General features: G+C 42.1%; 1 protein-coding gene across 3 annotated transcripts in view; it reads right to left on the bottom strand.

Annotated features, from left to right (window-relative positions):
• Positions 1-22,240, bottom strand: part of MAN2B2 (mannosidase alpha class 2B member 2) — a 58,423-nt gene that overhangs the window by 21,007 nt on the left and 15,176 nt on the right. For 2 of the 3 annotated variants that reach the window (XM_073342561.1, XM_073342562.1), the window contains 7 exons: positions 18,759-18,864; positions 16,918-17,090; positions 15,724-15,839; positions 14,208-14,385; positions 11,293-11,491; positions 5,491-5,681; positions 1,934-2,120 (listed from right to left, as the gene is read on the bottom strand). In XM_073342561.1, coding sequence (XP_073198662.1) covers positions 1,934-2,120; positions 5,491-5,681; positions 11,293-11,491; positions 14,208-14,385; positions 15,724-15,839; positions 16,918-17,090; positions 18,759-18,864 — 1,150 coding nt within the window. Of the gene's footprint in view, positions 1-1,933; positions 2,121-5,490; positions 5,682-11,292; positions 11,492-14,207; positions 14,386-15,723; positions 15,840-16,917; positions 17,091-17,194; positions 17,280-18,758; positions 18,865-22,240 lie in introns of those variants that run through there. The other variant, XM_073342563.1, reaches the window with a different exon arrangement.

Below are 22,240 nucleotides of genomic sequence, written 5' to 3'. Positions count from 1 at the left end.
GAAAAAGCTAATGTACTCAATACTTTTTTTGCCTCTGTCTTCATGAACAAGATCAGCTCCCAGACTACTGCACTGGGCAGCACAGCATGGGGAGGAGGTGACCAGCCTTCTGTGGAGAAAGAAGTGGTTCGGGACTATTTAGAAAAGCTGGACAACCACAAGTCCATGGGGCCAGATGCGCTGCATCTGAGGGTGCTGAAGGAGTTGGCGGATGTGATTGCAGAGCCATTGGCCATTATCTCTGAAAACTCATGGCGATCCGGGAAGGTCCTGGACGACTGGGAAAAGGCTAATGTAGTGCCCATCTTTAAAAAAGGGAAGAAGGAGGATCCTGGGAACTACAGGCCAGTCAGCCTCACCTCAGTCCCTGGAAAAATCATGGAGCAGGTCCTCAAGGAATCAATTCTGAAGCATTTAGAGGAGAGGAAAGTGATCAGGAACAGTCAGCATGGATTCACCAAGGGCAAGTCAAGCCTGACTAATCTAATTGCCTTCTATGACAAGATAACTGGCTCTGTGGATGAGGGGAAAGCAGTGGACTTGTTGTTCCTTGACTTTAGCAAAACTTTTGACACGGTCTCCCACAGTATTCTTGTCAGCAAGTTAAAAAAGTATGGGCTGGCTGAATGGACGATAAGGTGGACAGAAAGCTGGCTAGATTGTTGGGCTCAACGGATAGTGATCAATGGCTCCATGTCTAGTTGGCAGCCGGTATCAAGAGGAGTGCCCCAAGGGTGAGTCCTGGGGCTGGTTTTGTTCAATATCTTCATTGCTGATCTGGAGGACGGCATGGATTGCACCCTCCTCAAGTTTTCAGATGACACTAAACTGGGAGGAGTGGTAGATAAGCTGGAGGGTAGGGATAGGATACAGAGGGCCCTAGACAAATAAGAGGATTGGGCCAAAAGAAATCTCATGAGATTCAACAAGAATAAGTGCAGAGTCCTTCACTTAGGAAGGAAGAATCCCATGCACTGCTACTGACTAGGGACCAAATGGCTAGGCAGCAGTTCTGCAGAAAAGGACCTAGGGGTTACACTGGATGAGAAGCTGGATATGAGTCAACAGTGTGCCCTTGTTGCCAAGAAGGCTAACAGCAGTTTGGGCTGTATAAGTACAGGCATTGCCAGCAGATCAAGGGACGTGATCTTTCCCCTCTATTCCACATTGGTGAGGCCTCATCTGGAGTAGTGTGTCCAGTTTTGGGCCCCACACTATAAGAAGGATGTGGAAAAATTGGAAAGAGTCCAGCGGAGGGCAAGAAAAATGATTAGGGGACTGCAACACATGACTTATGAGGAGAGGCTGGGGGAACTGTGATTGTTTAGTCTGCAGAAGAGAAGAATGACGGGGGATTTGATAGCTGCTTTCAACTTCCTGAAAGGGGGTTCCAAAAGAGGATGGATCTAGAATGTTCTCAGTGGTAGCAGATGACAGAACAAGGAGTAATGGTCTCAAGTTGCAGTGGGGGAGGTTTTGGTTTGATATTAGGAAAATCTTTTTCACTAAGAGGGTGGTGAAGCACTGGAATGCATTACCTAGGGAGGTGGTGGAAACTCCTTCCTTTGAGGTTTTTAAGGTCCGACTTGACAAAGCCTTAGCTGGGATGATTTAGTTGGGGATTGGTCCTGCTTTGAGCATGGTGTTTGACTAGATGACCTCCTGAGGTCCCTTCCAACCCTGATATTCTATGATTCTCTTTGTTAAACTAAAAAGATTGAGCTCCTTGAGTCTATCACAGTAAGACATGTTTTCTAATCCATTAATCAAGGATTTGGGTTGACCAAAACTGCATTTTTTGTTTCATAAACTATTTGTCCGAAAATCTTTGCCCAGCTCTACTTACAACGATAACACTTTGGCCATTTAATTTGAGCAGGAGAATATGCTTCATACACCAATCTAGAAAAACAAAAAGAATTTAAGACATTACCTCGTTTTCCTATGTCTTTATTGTAAACATAAGAATAGAGTTTTCCATTCTTCTTGGCATTGTCTGTGTCTAAGATTATGGATGCCATCAGTTTCTTCACATTAACTATTCCATCCATCAAGTGATTCATATACATGTCCTTCACCTTGGGGGATTCTGTCCCTGTAATAGCATCATGGTGCTGAACCTTACATTTAAAAGAGATTTAAAAGTTACAATCCACTTGAATCCCAAATTTAGGTCTGCACAATTGAATTATAGTACTATGAATAAATCATCCCCACATGTGAGATAATTTAATGTACTGCTTTCCTACAACTGTAGTCCCAAATTTGTATTTTGACTCTTCCTAAAGAGTAATAAATGAAGCAAGATAGTCAAAGACAAGACACACAAAGATTTCCATCTATCTTTTCCTTTCAGTGTGAGATTATTATGAATGCCTTCCCACATAATCAGTGATTGGGTCACAAAAGTGAAATACGTAAGGACAGATATTTTTTTTCTGGGTCTCAATTTAGCCTTTAATTTTACAGCACAATATTACCTCCACAGTTGATTGCACCCTGTGACTAGGTGCTGCAGCATAAAAAGGGTTAACAGGTCCCAACAGGCCACATGGCTGCTGTGGTCAGAGTGTAAAAGGAAGGGGAAGCTGGGTCAAAAAGAGGAAGAGAGTGTCTCTTCTCTCGTGGTTGGTTGAAATGGGGAAAGCCTCTGAGACTATTACCCAGTGTTTTCCCACTATGTTTGCTTTGTTTTATGACCATTTTGTGGATAATAAAACAAGTCCTGAGGAAAGGGCCTTGAAAGGGCTGAGACTTGGAGCTTTATTTGCTTTTCCAAGCTGGGGACGCCTACCACTAGCTCTCTCTCTCACACACACACTCAGATGCATAAGTGACAATACATAACCAAACAACTTGATTTGTGGGCACAATGATTGACTGAATACTATTAGTTGTGCCCACCAACTAACCCCAGATGCAAATTATGGTTCAATACTTGCACAACAATTATAATTTGTGAATTCGTCTTCAAAACTCGCAGAAGCTACTAGATCGCACACCCTGGTTATCATGGGAGACTTCAATCACCGCGATATCTGCTGGGAGAGCAATACAGAGGTGCACAGACAATCCAGGAAGTTTTTGAAAAATGTAGGGGACAATTTCCTGGTGCAAGTGCTGGAGGAATCAATTAGGGGCAGAGCTCTTCTTGACCTGCTGCTCACAAACCGGGAAGAATTAGTAGGGGAAGCTAAAGTGGATGGGAACCTGGGAGGCAGTGACCATGAGCTGGTCGAGTTCAGGATCCTGACACAAGGAGGAAAGGAAAGCAGCAGAATATAGACCCTGGACTTCAGAAAAGCAGACTTTGACTCCCTCAGGGAACTGATGGGCAAGATCCCCTGGGAGAATAACATGAGGGGGAAAGGAGTCCAAAGGAGCTGGCTTTATTTTAAAGAATCCTTATTGAGGTTACAGGGACAAACCATCCCGATGTGTAGAAAGAATAGTAAATATGGCAGGCGACCAGCTTGGCTTAACAGTGAAATCCTTGCTGATCTTAAACACAAAAAAGAAGCTTACAAGAAGTGGAAGATTGGACAAATGACCAGAGATGAGTATAAAAATATTGCTCAGGCATGCAGGAGTGAAATCAGGAAGGCTAAATCATACCTGGAGTTGCAGCTAGCAAGAGATGTTAAGAGTAACAAGAAGGGTTTCTTCAGGTATATTGGCAACAAGAAGAAAGTCAAGGAAAGTGTGGGCCCCTTACTGAATGGGGGAGGCAAGCGAGGGACACAGGATGTGGAAAAAGCTAATGTACTCAATAATATTTTTGCCTCTGTCTTCACGAACAAGGTCAGCTCCCAGACCACTGCACTGGGCAGCACAGCATGGGGAGGAGGTGACCAGACCTCTGTGGAGAAAGAAGTGGTTCGGGACTATTTAGAAAAGCTGGACGTGAACAACTCCATGGGGCCGGATGCGTTGCATCCGAGAGTGCTAAAGGAGTTGGCGGATGTGATTGCGGAGCCGTTAGCTATTATCTTTGAAAACTCATGGCGATCCGGGGAAGTCCCAGACGACTGGAAAAAGGCTAATGTAGTGCCCGTCTTTAAAAAAGGGAAGAAGGAGGATCCGGGGAACAACAGGCCAGTCAGCCTCACCTCAGTCCCCGGAAAAATCATGGAGCAGGTCCTCAAGGAATCAATTCTGAAGCACTTAGAGGAGAGGAAAGTGATCAGGAACAGTCAGCATGGATTCACCAAGGGCAAGTCATGCCTGGCTAACTTCATTGCCTTCTATGACGAGATAACTGGTTCTGTGGACTTGTTATTCCTTGACTTTAGCAAAGCTTTTGACACTGTCTCCCACAGTATTGTTGTCAGCAAGTCAAAGAAGTATGGGCTGGATGAATGCACTATAAGGTGGGTAGAAAGCTGGCTAGACTGTCGGGCTCAACGGATAGTGATCAATGGCTCCATGTCTAGTTGGCAGCCAGTATCAAGCGGAGCGCCCCAAGGGTCGGTCCTGGGGCTGGTTTTGTTCAATATCTTTATAAATGATCTGGAGGATGGTGTGGATTGCACCCTCAGCAAGTTTGCAGACGACACTAAACTGGGAGGAGTGGTAGATAAGCTGGAGGGTAGGGATAGGACACAGAGGGCCCTAGACAAATAAGAGGATTGGGCCAAAAGAAATCTCATGAGATTCAACAAGGATAAGTGCAGAGTCTTGCACTTAGGATGGAAGAATCCAATGCACTGCTACAGACTAGGGACCGAATGGCTCGGCAGCAGTTCTGCAGAAAAGGACCTAGGGGTTACAGTGGACGAGAAGCTGGATATGAGTCAACAGTGTGCCCTTGTTGCCAAGAAGGCCAATGGCATTTTGGGATGTATAAATAGGGGCATTGCCAGCAGATCGAGGGACGTGATCGTTCCCCTCTATTCGACATTGGTGAGGCCTCATCTGGAGTACTGTGTCCAGTTTTGGGCCCCACACTACAAGAAGGATGTGGAAAAATTGGAGAGTCCGGTGGAGGGCATCAAAAATGATTAGGGGACTGGAACACATGACTTATGAGGAGAGGCTGAGGGAACTGGGATTGTTTAGTCTACGGAAGCGAAGGATGAGGGGGGATTTGAGAGTTGCTTTCAACTACCTGAAAGGTGGTTGCAAAGAGGATGGATGTAGACTATTCTCAGTGGTAGCGGATGACAGGACAAGGGGTAATGGTCTCAAGTTGCAGTGGGGGAGATTTAGGTTGGATATTAGGAAAAACTGTTTCACTAGGAGGGTGGTGAAACACTGGAATGCGTTACCTAGGGAGGTGGTGGAATCTCCTTCCTTAGAAGTTTTTAAGGTCAGGCTTGACAAAGCCCTGGCTGGGATGATTTAATTGGGGATCAGTCCTGCTTTGAGCATGGTGTTTGACTAGATGACCTCCTGAGGTCCCTTACAACTCTGATATTCTGTGATTCTATGAAAAGTGACGTTTGGGTAACAGTATATATAATTTTTCTAATCAAAAATGTGTAAGTTTACCTCAGAGACTGCCCATCGAAGACTGCGGAGCTGCTGTAAGGCCCAGAATTTACAAACAGAACCTGCTCGGTATTTCTGAACATACTGTACGAAAAATGACTCTCCAGCGTAGAGAAGTGAACTTGCTCTCCGTGCAATTCCTTTTAAAACACTGCGGGAGGTATAAAACCCAGTCCACGCTTGAAATGGTTCTACGAAGAATTTGAGAGACACGACAGACAGTAAAGTACTGTACCTTGCTTACTCCATTTTTGACTACTTACACTCCTTGACTATGCAACTTCTTATCTATAAAAAGCAACAGCTGCTGAGGGGAAAATAATGCTAAGCGTTACAAGTCACAGCACTCTCTCCCCACCCATTCACTGCGGAGCATTAAATAGACATGACCAGGAAGCTACAGTACTTTGTACTAGAAACTTACAAACTTTGCTGATTTGAGGCAATTATCTGTGAAAATAAGCCTCTTCTTACTGAAATTAATTTCCCATGAAATTGTACAAGACAAATTCAGTAGTGTCATTGGAGCACATTTATTTTTAATCAATAAAAGAAGAGCTTTATGATTGATAGTTATCATTTGTTATGAACCCTCCATATGCCTGACTAAAAGGAGGGGGGAAAACAGAATGAGTTTTAATTTCATTTCTTTGGCTGGAGTAGAATGGGTGATATGGCAACACGCATTCAGGACTACAGTGAGATTGCAAAATGTATCAACAGATGCCCTCAAGTGGTCAAAGAGGAGAATTTCAATTATTTGTTTGTGAGGCTAAAAACAGAATATGTGGCCTTACAAAGCACACAAACATCTAAATATATTTTGCAATAAGAGGCAGGGTAAACCCTTTGGGGACACTGTAATGGGGTCTACAAACCCCCTATTGAGCACAGACAGAAGTGGGAGTAAAGCCTCTCCTGTCTACAGGCAAGCAGTTTGATAACACCTCCACGCAGTTGCTAGAGCTGCCAGTCACAGAGGCAGGCACCCACAGCTGCAGCCAATAGATGCTGCTATAAAGAAGAGAGTGCAGAGAAGGAAGGGAAGGTAGAAAGGTCTGGGACGGCACAGGGACAACACCCCTGCATCTGGCTGCTTCCACGAACACAGCCAAAAGTCTGAAGCAGACTGCTAGACTTAATTAGAGGTGAGGGTCCATGAACTGCCCTGACCAAGGGGAAACTAAGGAGGACAGTCAGGAGCAGCAGAAACTGCTCAAAAGATCACACCAGGAGCTGGTGACAGGCACAAATTGCATGGAGATCTCCTAGCACATTGAGGGTGCTACCATAACACAAATAAGTAATGACAACCAACTGCAGCATGTAAAGTACATTGAACATACAGGCAGCTAAAACACGCAAGTGGCGGGATTGTGGTGGTCTGCTCATGGCAATACTAATAGTACATTTATCAGTGCATTACCTGAAATGATGCGATCCCTAGATGGAGGTGCATGAGTCAGGGGATCATTCTGAAAAATTATCATGGGAAGCAATGATCCCTTTTCATCATTAATTAAAAAAATATGTTAACAGCAGAAGATCCCCAGAATATTCGGCAAGCAAATTAAATATAGTCCAGAATACTCATGTGTCTATCCAGAGTGCAAAGGAAAATGATGAAATAGCCATGGATCCACTTACATCAGAGACAGAAGCAAAAAACTTCTTACTGCCATATGTGAATGAAATTTGGCTAGCTTGACCCTTATCCATCGGTAGCCATACCTGACTGAGTTGGAAGAATACTTTCATGGGGAACATTTTGTAGGCACCCTGAAGCAAATTCTCAGTATTAGGAACTGAGACGTCAGCCTAACTTCAATACCTTGAAAGATACGGCAACAAATTAAGCAATCAATTTGTAAGCACCCAGAAAATAATTAGGTTATAAAGAATAGCCAACATGAATTTATCAAAGCCAAATCATGTCAAACCACCCTAATTTCCTTCTTTGACAGGGTTACTGGCCCAGTGGATAGGAGAGAAACAACAGATGTGATATCTCTTGATTTTAGTAAGGCTTTTGACACAGTCCCACATGACCATCTCATAAGCAAACTAGGGGAAAAGCAAACTCGATGACATCACTATAACTAGGCTTGCAAGGATCAGATTTTTATTGGTAAATATCAGTCTCACTGTACACTCACAAACCGAAAAAAGAAAAAGTTTCCCTCAATAATAACGGAAATTTACAGATAAGCAAAGTAAGAAAAATGCTACTTGAAAACTTATCAGACTTTGATCTAAGGATATTTACTCTGTACATTTTGACACGTGATGTTGAAAATGTGTTTTAACAGTTATAAAGCTTTATTTTAAAAAAATCAATGTCTTCTATCATCAAATAATTGTGTGACCTGCCATTTTTGTCTGGCACTATTCCCATAATTTCTCATAACTGTGAAAATTTAAATTGATAAAAATTTTAAAAAATGCTTAAAAATAAACATTGATATTATCCAGTGAAATTATTAAAAAACCCCTCAGATTCTGCCAAGCCTAACTATAAACTAGTTGAAGGACCACAATCAAAGAGTAACTATTCCTGGCTCCCTGTTAAATTGGGAAGGCATACCTAGCAGAGTGCTACAACGGTTTGACTGGTCCTATTCAACATTTTCAGATGGTACCAAGTTGTGAGGGGTTGTAAGTCCTTTGGAGGCCAAAATTAGAATTCAAAATGACTTTGACAAACTGGAGAATTGGTCTGAAATCAACAAGATGAAATTAAAAAAAGACAAATGCAAAGTTCTACACTTAGGAAGGAAAAATAAAATGCACAGACTGGGTAATAATTAGCTAAGCCAGCAGTACTGCTGAAAAGGAACTGAGGTTATAATGGGTGACACATTTAATATCAGTCAACAATGTGAAGCAGTGTAGAAAAGGGGCAATATAATTCTGGGGTGCATTAACAAGAGTATCGTATGTAAGACTCAGGAGGCAATTGCTCTGTTCTACTTGGCACTGGTGAGGCCTCAGGTAGAGTACTGGGTTCAATTCTGGGCACCACATTATGAGAAAGAAGTGGACAAATTGGAGAGAGTGTCCAGAGAAGAGTAACAAAAATGATAAAAAGGTTTAGCAAATCTGACCTATGAGGAAAGGTTAAAAAACCTAGGCATGTTTAGTCTTGAGAAAAAGAAGACTGAGGGCAGACCAGATAACAGTCTTCAAACATATTAAGGACTGTTATAAAGAAGATGGTGATCAATTGTTCTCCATGTCCACTGAAGGTGGGACAAGGAGTAATGGGCTTAATCTGCAACAAGGACTATTTCGGTTAGATATTAGGAAAAACTCTCTCACTATAAGGGTAGTTAAGCACTGGAATAGACTTCCCAGGGAGATTGTGGAATCTCTGTCATTGGAGGTTTTTAAGAACAGGTTGGCCAAACACCTGTCATGGATGGTCTAGGTTTACTTGGACTTGCCTTTGTGCAAGAGGCTGGACTAGATGACCTCTCAAGGTCCCTTCCAAGCCTATATTTCTATGATTCTATGATGCCTTCTCTGGTATAAATGTTGCACTTTTGTACCTAAATTGTCCAGAATCACATGTACACTTTGAGCTCCCAGCAGCACTGTGACAACCTGAGGAGCACCACATAGTGCAGCAAGTGCTGAGCAACTCAAATTAATGAAGATAATTTTAACAGGCTTCCCAGATTATCAAGCGCTCCAGAGGTATAGGAGGACAAAAGGATTAGCGAACTACTCTAAGATGGGTGATTCCACCCTCCCTAACAGTGGCAATTAAAAGTTCAGATATTTATAGATTGCTTTCATGTCCCCTCTTCACCATCTCTTATCCTATCTGTGCATATCCAGTTCCTCTGGTCTGTTTTTACAGGACATACACTCTATTTCTCTCATCAGCTTTGTATACCTCTTTGGGTATTTTCCAGTTTATCACTTTCCCTTCTGTGCTGCGAAGCTCAAAGCACAGTGACCTTACTAACACTAAATAGAGAGAGACTGATTTTTTTAGACAGTACAATAAGCTTACCCAATGCTGCCGAATCCTTATAAAGGCATCTGAATTTCATTGAATCATAGAATATCAGGGTTGGAAGGGACCACTGGAGGTCATCTAGTCCAACCCCCTGCTCAAAGCAGGACCAATCCCCAATTTTTGCCCACCTATAATACATCAGTGTAAATCTGATGACTTCAGTGGAGTTACGCCAGATTTACACTGGTGTAATAAAGCAGAATTTGGCCCAGGATCCCTGCCCCAGAGTTCACGAGTTATCACCTTTCTGATTTCATAAGACCTACTTCTGTAAATACACCCCAAGGCAGCATGGCTTTAAACTAGTTTTTATATATAAACAACAGCATTGCACTACATGCTTATGTTTAGTGCACCTGCCATCACCCCTTCTTCCCCAAGTCCATCTTTGTATTGCTGTATCCAGTTTTCAGCTTGTGATTATGCTTGGTAATTATTGCTCCTTCATAACACGATATCTTGCATCTACCCACTGAACTCTCTCACTGAACTTTGCCTAGTTGTTCTAAATTCTGCAGACCTTATCCACTGTACTCGGCTTTCCCAAATCCCTGACTTGCAATCGTCAGGGGATCTGATTCGTCATTATTTACTCTATCTTTCAGGTCATCAGAGATTCACCAACAGTGGCAGCACGTACAGACATAGATATACTCCAAACCTAACCCTTCCTGGGATTTGCCTTTATTGATACTCACACCGCAAAGACAAACTTCAGGCTAAACTGTCTCCCACGCTGTGCTTTTCCTTTCAGGACCCCTTGGGTTCCACCCCTAGTTCCTGCTGACTCAGAAAGACACTCCAACCCCTCTTATATTTCAGAATTGGAGCTAATAGAGCCCACCAAATCGGAAAGAGTGAGTCAGGAAAAAAGCTCCTGTCAAGGTTCCTTCCCCACTCTGAACTCTAGGGTACAGATGTGGGGACCTGCATGAAAAACCCCCTAAGCTTATTTTTCCAGCTTAGGTTAAAGTTTCCCCAAGGTGCAAACTATTTTACCTTTTGTCCCTGGACTTTATTGCTGCCACCACCAAGCGTCTAACAAATATAACAGGGAAAGAGCCCACTTGGAAACGTCTTTCCCCCCAAAATCCCCCCAAGCCCTACACCACCCTTTCCTGGGGAAGGCTTGATAAAAATCCTCACCAATTTGCATAGGTGAACACAGACCAAAACCCTTGGATCTTAAGAACAATGAAAAAGCAATCAGGTTCTTAAAAGAAGAATTTTAATTAAAGAAAAAGTAAAAGAATCACCTCTGTAAAATCAGGATGGTAAATACCTTGCAGGGTAATCAGATTCAAAACATAGAGAATCCCTCTAGGCTAAACCTTAGGTTACAAAAAGGCACAAAAACAGGAATATACATTCCATTCAGCGCAACTTATTTTATCAGCCATTTAAACAAAACAGAATCTAACGCATATCTAACTAGATCGCTTACTGACTTTTTACAGGAGTTCTGACCTGCATTCCTGCTCTGGTCGGGGCAAAAGCAACACAGACAGAGAGAACCCTTTGTTTCCCCCCCTCCAGCTTTGAAAGCATCTTGTCTCCTCATTGGTCATTTTGGTCAGGTGCCAGTGAGGTTGTCTTAGCTTCTTAACCCTTTACAGGTGAAAGGGTTTTTCCTCTGGCCAGGAGGGATTTAAAGGTGTTTACCCTTCCCTTTATATTTATGACAGCTCCTTACACTCCTGTTACAATAAACTAATCCCAATGTCAGCTACTGATATCCATCGGTATATGCAGTGTATAAAAAACATATTGTTAAGTACCTGTTGAATATGGAAGAAAGTCTTGATAATTCTGAATATCCCATGTGAGGTTTCTGTTATACAATGCCTGGAAGTAATCACTGACAGTGGAATACTGGACAGTCACTCCAAATTGATCAGCATGCTTGTTAATGTAATCTAATAATGGGTCCATGTTGGAGTACTGAACTGATGCATTGAAGAACTGTTTGTCACAGCCCTGCAATTTAGAAAATAACACATCTATATGAGTTAGTGTAAGTTATAGTTATAGTCAGAGTCCAAGAGCTGAAGGCCTGAAGGGTCCATCAGATCATCTAGTCTGATCTCTTTGTATATCACAGGCTACTAACTACCCTCCAGTCAACCCTTACACCAAGCCCAAGAATCAGAATTAGACCAAAATATTACAGACCTCAGGAGACTGAATCATTGTGTGCCACAGGGAAAGAACAGGAGGCGCTGAGGTGCACCAGTGCCTAAAACCCTTATAATGGCTAGGAATTGATTAAGTGGGACATCCCCAGAAGATCCTAGCAAGTGACCCACAGGTTATTAACTTCCATGATGAGGTAGTTTAATGATGTTCTTATATTACGATTCTTATCCACTGTAAAACATCTTTCTTCCTTCTGAGCTCATCTGCATAAACCAGTCAAAAGTTCAGGGCCTAAGTAGCAAGAATGGGTTTGGTTATTCAAATAGGACAACTGACAAGTCCAATAAAAATTATTACCTCACCCACCTTGCCTCTCTAATATCGTGGGACCAACATGGCTACAGCAACACTGACCAACTGCCATGATCGACAGGAATTAAGTTAGGCTACATTGCACAACTCACAAAAGCATGCATTTCCTTGGTAGGGAGGTTGCCCAGTGTGTCTATCTGATGTCTGGCAAGGGCAGTTTTCAGTCAATTCTCTCATTCCTTTGCTTGCTCTTGACAAAAAGAGAAGGAGTTTGTATGTATTTTTGTGAGCCGAGAATAAACAATCTTACGTCAGTGCTGAGTAAGTGGTGGAGAGGAAAGGAACAACAAAACACACTAACAATCTGGACAGAATAACCACATATGTTACACAATTTATTGACAACCTCCCGCCTAGAATATGGTAAGCCCTAGTCTAATAAGTGGATAAACGAACAGTTAAATGGGATAATGAATCCACAAAATATAGGCAGCCTGATTATCAAAAATGCATGTGCATAACTACACACTTAATTTGGATGCCCACTTGAACTGATTGCATCTGCATACTGAGCATCTGTGTGTACACGTGTCTAATACAAAGCATAGCTATTTATTATTATTGTGTGTTCAATCATAGCAAATGCACAGGAAAATTAGGCACACAATTAAAATTACTCAACCAGTGTATTATGTGTACACTCTTAAAATCAGTCTCATGATAGATTTGTATGATGCACAATGATATATTCTCGGAAATCTTCCTCTTGTGCAGAAAATCTTCTTTGAACACACTGCCTTTCAACAATGACCTCTGCAAGATTCCCACACCAGCCCCACCTCACATCTTCACGTGATGTGTGAACCACAACATCTCTGTAGGCATCATGGGGAATAAAGAGCGCCTTCATAAATGTTAGTATACAACGCCAAGTTCAGTCTGCACTCATAATACTACTGGGTTGGGTGGACAGTTTGCACAGAAACATGAACTCACCCCCAAATCAGGGTGAATTCAGGATTATTTTTTGGTCTGCAAAAGTCAGCTTAGCTTTGGAAAGGGCCCCGAAGTGGCCTGATGATGAACACATAGCCTCAGCTTTCACTCTAGCTCTTCTCTGAAGAACCTTCCTGCAGCTGACCCCAAACAGGCAATCCTCTGACAAAAACAAGAGGTATCCTGATCATGAGGGAATACCATTTACTAGCACAGTTTGTCTGATCATAGAATCAAAGGACTGGAAGGGACCTCGAGAGGTCATCTAGTCCACTCTCCTGTAGTCATAGCAGGACTAAGTATTATGTAGACCAGTGGTTCCCAGACTTGTTCCGCTGCTTGTGCAGGGAAAGCCCCTGGCGGGCCGGGCTGGTTTGTTTACCTACCGTGTCTGCACGTTTGGCCAATCGTAGCTCCCAGTGGCTGCGGTTCGCTGCTCCAAGCCAATGGGAGCTGCTGGAAGCAGTGCGGGCCGAGGGACGTACTGGCCGCTGCTTCCAGCGGCTCCCATTGGCCTGGAGCTGCGAACCGCGGCCACTGGAAGCCGCGATCGGCCTAACCTCCGGATGCGGCAGGTAAACAAACCAGCCTGGCCCGCCAGGGGCTTTCCCTGCACAAGCGGCGGAACAAGTTTGGGAAACATTGATGTAGACCATTCCTGACAGGAGTTTGTCTAACCTGCTCTTAAAAATCGCCAATGATGGAGATTTCACAACCTCCCTAGGCAATTTATTCCAGTGCTTAACCACCCTGACACTTAGGAAGTTTTTCCTAATGTCCAACCTAAACCTCCCTTGCTGCAATTTAAGCCCACTGCTTTTTGTCCTATCCTTAGAGGTTAAGAACAATTCTTCTCCCTCCTTCTTGTAACAACCTTTTATGTACTTGAAAACGGTTATCATGTCCCCTCTCAGTCTTCTCTTTTCCACACTAAACAAACCCGATTTTTTTCAATCTTCCCTCATAGGTCATGTTTTCTACACCTTTAATCATTTTTGTTGCTTTTATCTGGACTTTCTCCAATTTGTCCACATCCTTCCTGAAATGTGGTGCCCAGATCTGGACATAACACTCCCATTGAGGCCTAATCCGTGCAGAGTAGAGCGGAAGAATTACTTCTTGTGTCCTGCTCCCAACATTCCTGCTAATACATCCCAGAATTATGTTCGCCTTTTTTGCAACAGTGTTGCACTGTTGACTCATACTTAGCTTGTGGATGTGTCATTAAGTTCTAAAGTGATACACTTACCCACGGCCATAGGACATCAGTAGTTCGGAACCAGGCTGCCCTCTTTTTAATGTTTGCCACCATGGTCTGTGCATAAAGATGAATGGTGGCATCAGTAACAGGGACACTCATGTTGGGGTAAACACCATCTTTTGGTGGATCTGGGAAAACTGCAATTCCATTCCAATAGAACCCGGATCTAAGTGGAAAGAGAAAGCAACATACTACAAAAAGGACTTTTACAGCAAGTTGGGGAAAAAAATGGATGAAATCATGCAGGGATACAAATCCAGTTTGGCACATGAGGATTCAGTAGCACAATTCTGGTTTACACTGGTTCTCAGTGTTTACTTTCTATTTCATCCATGTGACTTTATGGGCCCCCAAAGGTGGCTAGTATAAACACACTGAAAACTTAAGCTGTAGGAGAAGGTATATAGGTCTGATAAAAGAAGTATTTGGTTTGAGTTAAAATAGCCTGGAAATCTTCCTGCCCAGCCCCTGCTTTTCCTTACAAAAATATAATTTGCTGGCTACAACAGAGTATCAAACAGATTGTAGGTTTAAGTCTACTAAGGTTTTGTTTTAATGCAAGAGTTCTTAAACATTTCCATAGCATGGTCCATATGGCAGACTGTAAGCCACATCTATTGAGGTCCATTTCTTGATAAATGTGGCTTACAATGTATCATAGGGTTTTAGACTGCCACCATCACTGTGGGCACCTTCCACATAAAATCATTAGCAATAGCGAAATACCTGTCCAACTTCATGGAGTCTCTAGCTCCTTCTACATTGCATTCTATGCTGAAGAGGATAAAAACAAAAACAAACCTCTGTCTGGGGTATTTTCTGTTTATGTTGGTTGATTTGTTCATTTTGGGTTATTTAGTTAGTTGTATTTCTTTTTTAACATTTTGGGTGGGGGGGGGTGTCACAATAGATAGAGCTATAAGCGTTGTGTGTGTCACTATTGCTATGGTGGAAAGGCTTTTTTAAAGCCAATCCATTCTAACACTAACTTTTAAGATCAGGAATGGAGAATAAAGATTCAATCCTGAGAGTTGCTGAGCACCCTCACCTCTCATTGAAGCCAGTGGTAGCTGAGGGTTCTTAACATCTTGCAGAATTCAGTCTGAAGAGTCCAGACACCTTTTAAGCCTAATAGAAGCCTCTGACAAAAGAGAAAATTCAAAGTTCTCTTAAACAGAATAAGCTCAGCAGCCAGTCAGTCATTCTATACTTTGCCTAAAATTCTAAGGGCTCATCTTCACGTGCAGCACTACACCTGTGCCACTGTAGTGCTTAAGTGAAGACGCTTCTCCTGTCAGTGTAGTTAATTCACTTCCCCGAAAGAAGCTCTCCTGTTGACAGAGTGAAGGGTTAGGTCAGTACAACTACATTGCTCAGGGGTATAGATTTTTTACACCCCCGAGCAACATAGTTATACCGGTATAGGTCTGTAGTGTAGACCTGGCCTAAGATTTGATATTACTGAAGTGACCAATATTTCTGCAGGGTTTGGAAGCATTCAAACCTGTTTGAAAAGGGTATTTGCGATGGGGTGCAGTAGCTGTACTGATCCATAACGTGAGTGAAGATCTCATGGTTTTCAGATAAAGAGGGAGAGCCCCTCCATACAAACTGAAGCTTCTAAAAAAAACAAAAAGAAATACTGCAGAAAAAGAAATCACCATAAGAAACCAAACCTGCAGATAACAGAATATCATGATTAATAACACCTTGGGACTCAATTTTGAACTCCTTTACATGAACACAACTCCCACTGGCTTCAGTGGAAGCTGTGTACATGTAACAGATTTGGGCTAGCAGGGTCCAATCCATCTCCCCTGTAGTCAAGGAGAGTCTTCCACTGAGGAGGCACAAGGGGTAAAATCCTGGCCTATTGAAGTCAATGGGCATTTTGCCATTACCTTCAGTGAAGCCAGGATTTCACCCAAGGTTCATATAATCTCTGCCTAACGCCCAGCTTATTGGGCGAGATTCTTCCTTCATTACACATGTACAACCCCTTATCTTCACTGGGGTTCATCATGTACAGCTGAGGGTAGACTATGGGCCATCATAATAAACAACAGATTTGGTATGCCTGGGAGATTTTGCTTAAGAACAGAATTGGAACAGATGGGTTTAATTCTGAGAGATATCTACTCACTTCCCACTCATATTTTGTCACAACTTTTGTCCATAATAACTATCCAACAGTTTTACAAGCATAAAAAATTTCATTGGGTTTAAAAAAAAATCTTTGTATCAGTATTCACTTAAATACAGAATCTAAAAAAAGGGAGGAAAAGAAAGATTTCTTGACTTGAAGCTTGAATTGCCATCTATGTTAACAGCATTATCTTACTTGCTATGTATTTAAGACCGTTGTTCCAATCTCAAGGAGACTGTTCTCCTATGACTTGTCCTATTGCCCACTATTTATTGTGTATGTTTTTAAGATTAGAATAAATTCCTTTGTCTTTGACAAGAGGTCATGACGAAGTTATCAACAGAGCAGAATCTGACAAATATTGTTTCACAAACAGTCTCACAAACATGTCACAAACAGTGCATTTTCTTTACATGAGAAAAATCTATACTTTTGTCTTGCTAAGCTCGGAGACATGCTTCTCTTGAAGTCAGAGTTTACATACATCAAGAAAAAGCTGCAAAAGGGAGCTTGCATGCCAAACATTGGTTCCATTCTCTTGTGTAGTTTTACCTTGGTTTTCTGCATGTCATCCTTCAGATCATAGTCAATGCGAGAGATAAGGTGGGCATTAAATCCAGCCAGAGCATAAAGAGTAGGTGTAGTAGCAGAAGCTCCAAAGGGATCTACATGCCAAGAAAATCGAGGCCTCATCCCAAAGGTTTCATACAAAAATCCATGACCCTCTGTAAAGTAAAATTTGTTTTTACTAGTAACACATTTGTTCATCTTACAAGTTGCATCGGCATATGGTACTACAGTGAAGATTTATTTTTATTTTCAAACACACCTGAAGGTTTGAGGAAGTTAACAAAGCCAAAGAATTCACAGCAGCAAGGTGCACATTGGTGATATTTGCTTTGCTATCCCAAGTATAACTGCAGTAAAGAGTTAATGAAAAGAAATTATGACTAGATATAGACCAGGGAGACAAGTGGTGTGAGCCAGATTAAATTTAGGTTAACTCTCATATTGATGTCCAAATCAAGATGACAAGCTGAGTTTAGGGTAGACTCTGCTGAAATTATGCAAGCTGTTCTCATGAAATTTCAGCCACAGATCAGTGAGAAAATAAATCACATATGGTTTTGGATCCACACATTAAATGTCTCCCTCTATCCCCCAACACAAATAAAAATACCCAAATTATTTCCAGTGGAATTAAATTAATTTTAAAAACCCATAGTCATTTCTATTAGTTTTAGGTTTAGTACTTTCCTTTCCATTTATTAAAACATAAAAGCTAAATTATGGGCTAAATTCAAACTGAGTACAACCCTTTAAACGGAGTACAAAAATAGCCAAGAAGTGAGTATAAAAAAAGAGTACAGTGCTTGGGACCTTCAGTGCTATAGAAATGCAAAATTGTCATTTTATAGTTTCCAAGTTTGGAAATGCTTTTAGAAATATTTGAAGATATAATCATTTCTGTTTTATTGTGGATAGAATCTTATTCTGGGCCTTCAGATCATGGCTAATTTAATTATGAAATTTAGGGACACTATTTTTTTATTTCATCTCTCCCAAGCCTTATGATTCTTACCATGTAAACAGTATTAGTAAAGGCTTGCATTTTCATTCTCTGACTGAAACACATTTCAGAGTGTAGCCTGTTTTCTCTTTAACAGGTGTTACCGAAGGGAATAGTGTATATAGTGTGAACAAGGTTGTTGTGATCCAATTAACTATACAGACAGGAGGGCATTTGGAACACAGGCTCCAAGAGCCTAAGCACTACCTAATTCCAAGACGAACTCAGCAGACAGTAACACAGGAGTGCATGTGTGATTCAGGTTTAGTCACATGGACAAAGACTGAACACACAACACTGAGGATCTGGGAGGGGAACATGTGATGCTAATCTTTTTTAGAAATCAAAATCTGTTAGTTTCATTTGCTCCCGTTAAATTAGCTACCAAATCTGCATTTCCCTTTTAAAAAAAATCATATGCATTCACCTATGCACAGAATAAAATATGGATTTTAGAAACTTTTTAACCCCTCCCCCCCAAAAAGAAGTAGTGACTGAATATCTAGCACATCTTTATCTCAAGGCTGTTCTTGGGAACCAAGGACTGTGTAATCAGTAAAACTGCCCCTAAGAGAGTATATAATGGTGAGCAATTAAATTACAAGCCAATTTACAATGATTTTCCTGTATACTGCAGTTTGTTGGTTGGAGTTTTTTGTATTTTTTTTTGAGCAAACAACTGTATGGTAAGTTTGCACTATACAGTAGATATTCATTTTCACAGACACTTAAGTCAGTTCTTAAAGATCTAGGAAATAAAAATGAATTCAGAAAAAAACAAACAAACAATGAAAACTAAGAGTTAAACACCAAAGAAACATGCCTGTTAACTGTAAAATTTGGTCATCAATATGTGTCACAGCTTCATCATGCATCACCTGACCTCCAATTATGAATTCTAGTCGCCCTTCTTGAAGTAACTGATGTACCTATGATACAGAATATACAGAAGGCAAATGATAACACCATTACAATTTCAATCTTTACCACTAAGGCTATAAATACAGTCCAGGCCTTAACATGTTATCTAAGTGTGACATTTGTCAAATGTGGATCTACCTTGCATCCAGAGCGTACAGGGTGGTGGGGATATAAATAGAGAATTAAAATTGTTTCAGATCATCTTGGATAACAACCATTAATGGACCTATCCCTCCATGAACTTACCTAATTCTTTTCTGAACCCAGTTATACCTTTGGCCTTCACAGCATCCCCTAGTAATGAGTTCCACAGATTGACTGTGCATTGTGTGAAGAAATACTTCCTTATGTTTGTTTTAAACTTGCTGCCTACTAATTTCATTGGGTGACTCCTAGTTCTTGTGTTATGTGAAAGGGTAAACAACACTTCCTTATTAACTTTCTTCACACTATTTATGATTTTATAGACCTCTATCATATCCTCTCATAGTCGTCTCTTTTCTAAGATGAACAGTGCCAGTCGTTCTAATCACTTTTCAAATGGAAGCTGTTCCATACCCCTAATCATTTTTGTAGAGCTTCTCTGTACCCTTTCCAATTCTCTCACATCTTTTTTGATCTGGGGCAACCTGAACTGCATGCAGTATTCAAGGTGTGGGCGTACCATAGATTTGTAATGGCATTGTAGTGGCATTGTAATATTTTCTGTCTGATTATCTATCCCTTTCCGAATGTTTTCTAACATTTTGTTAGTTTTTTTGGCTGCCGCTGAACATTAAGGGGATGTTTTCAGAGAACTATCGAAAAGACCCAAAGATCTCTTTCTTGAGTGACAACAGCTAATTCAGACCTTATCATTTTGTATTAATAGTTGGGATTACATTTTCCAGTGTGCATTACTTTGCAGCTATCAACACTGAATTTCATCTGTCATTTTGTTGCCCAGTCACCCAATTTTGTGAGAACTCTTTGTAATTCTTCTCAGGCTACTTTGGACTTAACTATCTTGGGTAATTTTGTATTATCTGCAAACTTTATCACCTGTTTACCCCTTTTTCCAGATTATGAATATGTTGAACAGCATTGGTCCCAGTACAGATCCCTGGGGGACATCACAATGTACTTCTCTCCACTGTGAAAACTGAACATTTAGTCCTACCCTTTGTTTCCTATCTTTTAACCAGTTACTGATCCATGAGAGGACCTTCCCTTTGATCCCATGACTGCTTACTGGATCCCCCTGGCCTGAACGCTTGTTGACCCCCTCAGAGAATTCTAACAGATTGGTGAGGCATGATTTTCATTTACAAAAGCTGTACTGATTCTTCCCCAATATATCATGTTTATCTATGCTACTGCTAGCTCTTCCTCTGCTGCCACTTGTGGGAGCATTCTGTGGTCAGGCATCCTGACCCTGGAGGCTTCTGCCCAGAGTCCTGTACTTGACTTGCTGGGAATGTGGCTTGCATGTCCTACAGATGAAAGCCAGGCTAGAGGAACTACCCAGTGTGAGAGGTGTTTGTTGGTGGAGACCCTCGGAAGCAGGCAAGACAGCTGCAGGGGGAGGTGGCTACTCTGTGTAGCATCTGGGAGCACGAAGACTTCATCAACAGGATGCATAGGGAGACACCTGGGATGTGGGATGCTAGCCAACTACAGAGGGACCAGAGGAGAAAGGACAAGCGGCTGCTCCGTGGGGAGGAGACTGGCTACTGGCAACCTAGGGCAGCAGACAGTGCTCCAGCCCTACCAGCCAGGTCCTGCATCCATTGATGTCAAAAAACAGTATGCTGTACAGGGATCAGAGGGAGAGGAGCTGACCCCAATGGCTGAGGAGGAATCACCTTCCTCCAAGGCTAGGAGACTCACGACCACCAAATCTAATAGGAGGAGATGTGTGTGTGGGGGTGGTGGTGGTTGTGGTTGGGCCTCCTGTCTGAGGGGGACAGAGACATCCATCTGCCGACCTGACACCAGGTCCTGAAGGCATGCTGCCTGGCTGGAGCCCACATCTGAGACATTACGGAAAGGTTGCCGAGGCTCCTCTGTCCCCGTGACTACTACCCTATGCTTCTCATCCCTGGGGGGCACTAATGATACTGCCAGGTATGATCCTAAGCAGATCAGCAGTGAATACATGGCTTTCGGAGCAAGGGTGAAGGAATCAGGGGCGCAGGTGGTATTCTTGTCCATTCTTCTGGTTGAGTGTAAGAGCCCAGACAGGGACACACACATTCTGGAGATGAATGCATGGCTGCAGAGATGGTGTTGATAGGAAGGCTTTGGTTTCCTCGATCATAGGAAGCTGTTCCAGGAAGCAGGACTGCTGGGAAGAGATGGGGTCCATATGACCAAGGAGGGAAAGGGCATCTTTGGATATTGACTCACCAACCTACGGAGGAGGGCTTTAAACTAGGTTCAAAGAAGGCAAGTGTCAAAACCCACCGATAGATATAAAAAGGGTGATCTTAACAAAGGTCTATGTGTTGGGTGGTGGGGAATAAAAAATTACAATGGGGTCATAGGAGCAAAGAAGAGAAAAAGTGGGGGAGTCCACTCAACATCTTAGAGGTCTGTACACAAATTCAAGGAGTATAGGCAGGAAGAAACATGTTAATTATGACATAACTGGCATCACTGAGATCTGGTGGGATAAACAGCTTGCTCAGGAAGGACATGCAGGGAAAAAAGGAAGTTAGGATTGCATTATATGTCAAGAATATTTACACTTGTTCTGAGGTCCAGAAGGAGGTGAGAGGCAGACCAGATGAAAGTCGCTGGGTGAAGATAAAAGTGGAAAAAACAGGGGTGAAGTCATGGTACGGGTCTAATACAGATCACCAGATGAGAAGGAGGAGGTGGTTGAGGCATTTCTAGAACAAATAACAGAAATATCCAAAGCACAAGACTTGGTACTAATGGGGAACTTTAACCACCTAGACAAAAGTAATATGGCAAAACACAAAATGCCCAATAATTTCTTGGCATGTATTGGGGATAACTTCTTGTTTCAGAAGGTGGAGGAAGTAATGAAGGGGGACAGCCATTTTAGACTTGATGCTGGCTAATAGGGAGGTACTGGTTGTGAATCTGAAAGTTGAAGGCAATTTCGTGAAACTGACCATGAAATAATAGATTTCCTTAGAAAGGAAGGAGCGCTGCAGAATGAGGACAATGGACTTCAAAAAAGCTGACTAACAAATTCAGAGAACGGGTAGGTAAGGTCCCATCGGAAGAAAATGTAAAGAGAAAAAGGTATTCAGGAAAGCTGGCAGTTTCTCAAGGAGACAATATTAAAGGCGCAACAGCAAACTATCCCTATATGAAGGAAAGATAGTAAGAGGCCAATATGGCTCCATCTGGAGCTCTTTAATGACCTGACAA

This window comes from Lepidochelys kempii, chromosome 4, assembly GCF_965140285.1.
Source record: "Lepidochelys kempii isolate rLepKem1 chromosome 4, rLepKem1.hap1, whole genome shotgun sequence".
NCBI classification, from domain to species: Eukaryota; Metazoa; Chordata; order Testudines; family Cheloniidae; genus Lepidochelys; species Lepidochelys kempii.
Note: the sequence above shows the minus strand (reverse complement) of the source record. Positions and strands in the feature narration are given on the sequence as shown.